The 7,862-nt window shown below is 44.4% G+C and overlaps 1 protein-coding gene across 1 annotated transcript; it reads right to left on the bottom strand.

Moving 5' to 3' along the window:
- Window positions 1-73: 73 nt before the first annotated feature.
- ercc4 (excision repair cross-complementation group 4) lies at window positions 74-7,561 on the bottom strand. The gene is made up of 10 exons (XM_069691294.1): window positions 7,247-7,561; window positions 6,322-6,502; window positions 5,504-5,699; window positions 5,201-5,408; window positions 3,510-3,690; window positions 3,297-3,422; window positions 3,020-3,124; window positions 1,418-2,072; window positions 1,211-1,323; window positions 74-1,057 (listed from the first exon to the last, which is right to left on the bottom strand). Exons 1-10 carry the CDS (start codon window positions 7,421-7,423, stop codon window positions 318-320), a joined length of 2,682 nt encoding a protein of 893 aa, XP_069547395.1. The 5' UTR covers window positions 7,424-7,561; the 3' UTR covers window positions 74-317.
- Window positions 7,562-7,862: the final 301 nt, after the last annotated feature.

Genomic DNA, 7,862 nt, shown 5'->3' with positions numbered 1-7,862 from the left:
ATAAATTATACAACTCTTTTTTTTTTTTTTAATTCCAGACTATAAAACTATTGTCTCCCCCCCCCCCCCCCGTTACTTTAAAATCATTAAAAGTTTCACATATTATTCGTATTTGGAGAATCATTTCCAAAATACAACAGAAATATCTGCATTGTTTCTGTTCATTCTGTACATGAATAAAATAGACATTTCTCTTACGATGACAAAGACTTGCACTGTACAAATACCTCGGGGTAATTCAGTCAACATTGTTCTACATTTACACACTTTCATCCTGTTTTTAAAATACAAAACTAATCCTGATAGAGTCCCTGCTGTCATTTCTGTTTGGCTTTCTGTACAGGAGCGGGGACGTCAGCGACATCATGCAGAAACTCATACAGCAACTTAGCATTGTTAGCGTTGCCAAGTATTTCTGCCAGCTTGTCCTGGGTGAGTTTGAGCAGGTCTGCCAGGCTGTCTGCATTTTTAATAAGAGCCCTGTAGTTTTTCGTATTGACCCCAGGCACCTTCATCAGGAAGTCATAAGGTCCAGGGTTGTAGAGGTCTGCCGATTCAGCCACCGTGTCCGACTCGGCCGTGACCGCCTGCGCTGCCGATGCATCAGGTTCGGATTGGCCTTTCTTCAGTTCCAGGAAGAGCTCGGCCGTGGCGTGCGGGGAGGGGCACCAGAGGATCCGCAGCCGCGGGAAGTGCAACGTCAGCAAGGTGAGTTTTGAAGAAACGTCATTTGACGAAATCTCGTGACGGAAATCTGACCGGGCCGTTAAGGAAAACGGTTTCGCCGGGTCAAACTCGATGAGCAGCACTGGTTTCCTGTAGTAGCGGGTCATGGAGAGGCACTGGGTGTAGAGGCGGCCGCTCTGCAACGAGCCAATCAGGTCGCTGACGCTCTTGCGCTCGACGCAGGTGTCTGGAGTCAGAATGTAGTCGCCTACTTCGAGGGTGACGGGATCGATGTCGAGTCCACGGCGGTGGAGTAAAGACGGTAATTCACTGCGGAACTCCCGCATGTCCACGATGACTCGTGAGGGCTCTGTGGGCTGCTCCTGGCCTCCTGGTTTGGGGACAGGAAGTGGAAATACAAACACAAACCAGTCAGATATGTGCTGTCGACCATTTTAAACTTTCAGAGGTCGTGAAAAATAGACGAAAATCTAAAAATCTAAAGAAAAAAAAACAACAATTCTTCACACTAAAGTCGACATGCCTGCTTTGCGCGTGTTGGTGGTGGCGTTGGCGGGCTCGAGATTTCTAGCGAGGTCTAGGTTAGTGTCTTCTCGCCCTTCCCTCTCCTGTGGGACGACCATCGTAGCTTTTTCCCTGCACAAGAACACGCAAAGAATGAGAAACCAACACTTCAACCAAATCAGCCGACAGTACCTCGGTTGCTTGAGGAGAAAGGACCCGTTCGGACCTGATGAGGTGTTCAAAAGCTTTCTTCTCCTTAGACAGTGCTGTCAGGTACTTCTGTTCTTCGGTCGAGCCTCCGTAGATGAGGAAATACACCCTGAGCGGCTTCCCAGGCCGGTTAGCTTTGTAGACCTCCAGCTGGCGGACGAAACTGAGTTCGGCGTCGTACAGCACCACAAAGCTGGGCTCCACCTCGTGCAGCACCCGCGTCAAGCTGTGGGGGTCGGTGCAGCCTTTCAGCGGGTGGATGACGGTCAGCGGCTCCTTCAGGATGCCGTAATAGGCATCCGATGACAAATCCAGCTTCAGTTCTTCCTCGCCTTCATCCTCCTCCGTCAGTTCGTCCTCGTCTCCGCTGCTACCCAACACCGCTGCTTCCTCTTTCCCCATCATCTGGGTCAGCGTCAGGGACGGTCTGCCTTTGCTTTTTGTGATCTTCGTGGGTTTTTTCTGCGCAGGTTCCTTTCCTTTGGCTCCCCTCTTGCCCCAGCTCTTTCCCTTCTTGTTTGAGTCCATTTCAAAGGCGGAAGCCGCAGCCGAGTCCCGTTTCCCGACCGTTCGGGCATACAGTCGGTTGAGCAGCCAACCGGAGCCGTGCCTGATGTACTGCTGCAGCTGGGCACAAGTCCGGTCATCGCTGGCGCAAATCAGCACACGACCTGAGGGCGACATGTTCGGACAAAAACACACACCGCACTGAAGTTATTGTGAATCCACATCATATACATGGTTTGATTGGAGTTCTGCACTTGTTAGACATAGGCGTAGTTTGGCCCGAACTATTTCAGAAAACATCCAGTTGCAGTCTGGAAGAATTTCTATCGTCTATTGTATATTTTGTATATATTGTCTATCATTTTTTGAAGCAAGATCCATCTGTCTCAAGCATTACTAGAAAATTATCAAAAAGAAATGAATCAGGTAAAAGGTTGCTGTTAGAAGAACGGTAAAATCAACTTTTAAGTAGATTTCTACATTTCAATTTTGCTCTATTTGGTAGGACACAATCGGTGGTATACTTAAACTCACTGTCCTGACATGGAGACGTTACAGATTTAAAGTTTTCTCCAAGAAAAAAAAACCCTGTAACTCCACACCTTTGCCTTCAGGCATCAGGCCAGCATTACATCATCACCACGCCTTTTCTGAGGAAAACAATCCTGCTTAAAACGCTGATCTCTGATTTGTTCCTCTGACATGTCTTGAAAAAGATCCTGATGAAAAGGCCTTCTTGGCCCTAAGCTATACGAAGGGAAGACAACAGGACGCTGTGTGTTATAATGTAGCTCGAACAGTTAGCACAGTGCTATTGTTGGCAAGAATACTTTTTGTAGAGCAAAGTAAAAGATTTCACTGGTAATTTGCTCACCTGGAGACTCAGTGAGGTAAAAATACATGTCAGTGTACAACATCCCCAATTTTGTAATGAAGTATTTTGACATTAGTGTATCAGTCCTTTTACCCAAGTACAGGATCTGAAAGAACATCTTTTATATTCCAAAACGTAACGTCTACCGACTTTTCTTAATATGGTACATTATTAGTAAACTCATAGACTGAAATAAACTGTTGGCATTATAACGGTTTAACAGCACTGAGCTCTGACCCGCTTCCTGCTGAGAGCTCTTGTTCTCCCTCTCGATCTCCTCCAGCACCTCGGTCAGAGCCTCCCACTTCGGACTCTTCTCCAGCACCAGCTCCCGCTTCACCTCTGAAACACACACACACACACACACACACACACACACACACACACACACACACACACACACACACACACACACACACACAGACTTCAGCCGCTTCAATATGAATACACACACAAACATGGTGAACATCTCTGAAGAGCTCGTCGTCAGAAGACCTGCTCGCCGGTCGGTTACCTGAAGCAGACTTCGGTTTCTCCGCCTCTGCTCCCACTCTGAGTTTCTTTTTGCTGTCGGGGATGCGGTACACTCGGCTCCTGGTGTTCACAAACATGGAGGTGCTAGAGTCCAGGAACAGCCAGCCTGACGCGCAAATCAAACAGAGATAGAAGAAGATAAATCACAACCTCCCATCGGGCACTGGGAGCGCATAAAGTACGTCTAGTTTACCCGAGTTGGCTCCAAATATCTTCTGGCTGGAGCGCAGTGACTCGAGCAGGTTGAGGAAGGTGACGCAGTCGTACTGGGTGAGGTAGAGCAGCAGCACCCGCAGCACCTTCAGGTCCTGAACCAGACCTTTGGTCTTTGATCCCAGCTGATGCCACAGGGGGTCCAAGTAGTGACGGATACTCTGGATGGGAAGAAGGCAAAACAAAACCTTAACCAGGAAATCAGCTCACTGAAAGGTCATCATCAAGACTTCACAGCACGGCATTTTCATGTACTACCTAAACTTACCTGTAATACTGCAGCAAGCACAAAATGTATTATATGACATTAATTCTGTTTGAGGAGGAAACTCTAAAATTCAGGTCATATTTTTTCTGTCAAGACGATTTCTAAGCCTTTTCCACATTTATTCCACATCTCCATGGAGACGGATGTAGGCTGCCCTGCAGTGGAATTTATTAATAAGAGCTTTAATAACATTTCTGGATGCAAATTTAGGCGACTTATCTCACTCCTGTTTTTTTTGGTCCAATTACATCGAGCCGTAAAAAAAAAATCCCAGTTCAGACCAGAGATTCACGATGAGACGAGACTGTTTTAAAACGTTTCAGAGAAAAGCTGCAGCAGTGTGAACCGTCCGCAGGCCAGCTGGTGGGTTTGTGCTTTCAACAGCCAAACAGCTCACAGCAAAATCATCTGTACACTGTAGTTTCAACAGAGAAGCTCAATTTAGGGCCCGCGGGCCAAGCTTGGCCCACCTCGGCATTTGACAAGCTTGTGTTTATTCTTCTTCTAAAGTGCAGTAAAATCCAAACTGTAATGACTACGAGCTGTAAGTTTTGTGCGGCTAACAAGTACATAATATGCTGTGTACAGCACAGTGCTGTGTAGCGTCCCTATTAAATTACACTGGCCTCCATCTTATCTATGAAGAATGATGATATGTCCTGCGTCACTGAGTTTGAGCTGCCAGTCAATATAAGAGATCAAAGCAGTGGCACACTGACAAGAGATAAGCAAGGCGACTGTTTTTGACAATAACTTCTGAAATTCTTTTTTTTTTTTAATTACTCTCACGCAGATTAAAGTGGAGAGTTTTAATTATATTGAAATTATATTTCGGATTTAGGGTGTTAATTTTTGGCAAAATATATAACATCTTAATAAAATGTCATTTCGCGTGACAAAAATGTATTTTCGGCTCGCGGACGTTCACAGGAAAGAATTTGAGCACTTCTGAGTTACAAACTGTCGTTCGATCGCAATGGCAGTTCTGGGTGAAAGACAGACGATCACCTCATCAGTTTATCTGAGGAACAACAATGTCTTAAAAGATGCTCAAACAAAGATCAACATTTTACAACAGAATTCTCGACCCTTTCGTTCATTTGTTTGTTTGTTTGTTTTCACAACTGCTGGAGTAACTCACCATCCCTTCCCTCATTTATGTTTGAAGACGCTACAAATTATATCCAGCTATGAAAAAGCCTGCATACCGAAGCACTGAAAGTCGTTGCTGTGAAGATGTCACGCCGTCTCATCTGGTTGCTTTCGAGTTCTCACATCATCTGGTTGTGAAATCTTTGGTCTGAATTTTAAACACGTTCGTTACCACTCTGTGTTGTGAATGTGCTGCAAGCTAAGGTTTGTCAGCTTCATGTGTCATGTACGTCAGTAACACACCACCAAACCTTTTCAAAAGCATTTCCAAGCGTGTTCTCCAGTGAGAAGTCCTCCGCCTCGAGGGTGGGGTTGTAGCGTTTGAGCTCCTTCAGACAGGCGCCCATGATGTCCAGGATGGAGCTCTGGATGGCCCTCATCGCTGGAGTCAGTGACACGTGGAGCTCCACCACGTCTGGCTTGTGCCTGTCCAGAGCTGTGTTCACCGATGCCTGGAACCTTTTAACGAAGCACGCAGAGAGCGAACATGCAGTTACTCTTGTAAATACAATAAAATGTCTGTGGTGGGACACGTTTCTGTCTGTTTCCGTTACCTGGGCCACAGGTAGAGCTTCTTGACAAAGAGGTTCCTCATCACTCGCTCCACTTGGCAGAAGCCAGAGGAGAAAGCTGTGGCCTTGTCAGTGAAGGCCTTAATGAAGCCCGTCTTATTCTTCTGCCGGAACAGACGCAGGATGAACGCCTCCTGGCACGACTCGATGATTTTATGGGCGCGATACACCAGGATGCCTGAAGAAAGACGCCACAGACGGACAGTCTATAGTCGTACTGATGCAATGAAAAACCCATCAATGAAGTTAACACTACGTTCTGTGTTTTATAATTTTGTGGTTATTATTCTTATGTATGTTTACTTTCAAGCTCAACATCAGAGGCTTACTTTAAATTGTATCTAACCCAATTTCCTTTTTTAACAGATGTTTTTACCATTTTTCATCTGACAATAATCAAATATATCCGCCTATTCACTCTGTTAGGAATCAGAACAAAAAGTAACGTAGCTTTATGTGTTGTCTCTTTTGTCCATATATTAAAACACATGTCAATTTCTAAGTGACAGTGTGCTTCAGTTAAGTGTTTTGACATTTTGGTGGACGGGGCTACTATTGCATTTCCATTTGAATCATAGAGTCTGCATTTAAGATTACAAAATTGCTTCTTTAAAACTCAAACAGAGAGCACCGTCAGCACTGAAATGTTTTTTTAATTTTTTTTTATATTTAATTTTATTGACAACTGACATAAATATTAAAACACAAACAAATATTGTAAAGTAATTTAGACGAGCGACTGCTAGAAATAACAGAACCATCGTGGCTCTCATTTAAACCGCCAGCAGCCGGTCTCTGACCTGATATAAGATGAGCAGGGATGCGGTCTGTGAGGAAGTCCACCACCAGGATCCTGCTGGTGACGAACAGCACACCTCCCTCCGTGTAAACGTCGTAGCGCTCGGCGCTCTGCACGTCGCTGGTCACCGTCCTCGGCAGGTGGGTCACACCTTCCATGCGCAGCTGCTCGGTGAGGTACTCCTGGGAAGGAACCACCGGAACACACAACTCCGTTAAACCCGCGCGCAACTCCGAGCGAGGTCAAACTTGTATTGTCTGTCACTGTAGGATCGTATCAGTGTTGCATTCAGGTCGAGGTTGTGTGGCAAATCCAAAACAAACAAAAAAAGACTTTTCTGTTATAGAAAAGAAAGGTACGCGTGACTGGAATTTACAGTTGTATATTAATTATGTTAAAAAAAAGGGAGCTCCTTCTCTGAAGTACAACCTGAGCAATTATTTTTTCATTGGATGACTTCAGTGGCCTATTATAGATACGTAAGCTGATTTATATATATATATATATATGTTTATATATATCTTTATATATATATATATATATATGTATATATATATATACATATATGTATGTATGTATATGTATATCTATATATACACATATGTATATGTATATTTATATATATACATATATATGTATATATAGATATACATATATATAATTTTTCAATTTGCATTTTATTAGTTTGCTTATTATTTATCATTCTTAAACTCTGCTACTGCTATTTCAGTGCATTGATGCCATTTCATATCTTTGTCACAAGTGTTTGCATCAAATGTGTGTTTACATTTATATAGATAAATATGTCGATATCAGAATTATAAGACACTATTACCGATATCTGCATGGAAAAACCCGTAACGGTCGGGCTCTGCTCTTTAGTCATGGAGGGAGACGTGTACCCGGCTCAGCTGGGCCGCGCTCACCTGCTCAGGTGTGGTCGTGTTTAGAAGAAGGACCAGGCTGCCCTCCTCCGAGTAAACCCGCATGAACTGCAGCAGGATGCGGTCCAGCCCCATCCCCTCAGCCACCACCAGCAGCCCGTCGCAGCCGAACAGGCTCAGAAACATCTCGGTCTCGAACTCCAGCAGCGGCCCCGCCATGTTGGAGCCTCGAGAAACTGTCCTCGAGGTGCTGAAGTCACGAAGTCAGCTTCGTCCCCGGTGTAAACTGTAGAAAGAAAGAAAAGAAAACAACAAGAGACAGCTGCAGCTGCAGGTGTCTCTTGTTTTGAAATGGCACATCCGGTGACGCTAAAAAACAAACAAGCGTGAACGTGTTAGAGAGAGAGAGAGAGAGAGAGAGAGACGTTTCAGGCCAAGAGCGCCATCAAGTGACAGGGAGGAGAATAGCAGTCTATCTCAAACTTTACTGATAAACTTGTAGTGGTAGTTTCAAAAGACCCTATTAATGAGCAATTAAACGGTTTAATAAAAAAATTAAAAAAAAAAAACAAAAAAACCACACAAAAAAAAACAAGTTAACCGCCGATTTGCCCAAAAGATGTGACTTTCCTAAATGATAGCTCAAATCTTTTTTGTT

Source organism: Brachyistius frenatus, unplaced genomic scaffold (genome assembly GCF_029030835.1).
Source record: "Brachyistius frenatus isolate BFR_SWC_R1_liver_20210118 unplaced genomic scaffold, ASM2903083v1 Contig_11, whole genome shotgun sequence".
Lineage (NCBI taxonomy): Eukaryota > Metazoa > Chordata > Actinopteri > Embiotocidae > Brachyistius > Brachyistius frenatus.
The sequence above is the reverse complement of the archived record's forward strand: the minus strand, read 5'-3'. Positions and strand labels throughout refer to the sequence as shown.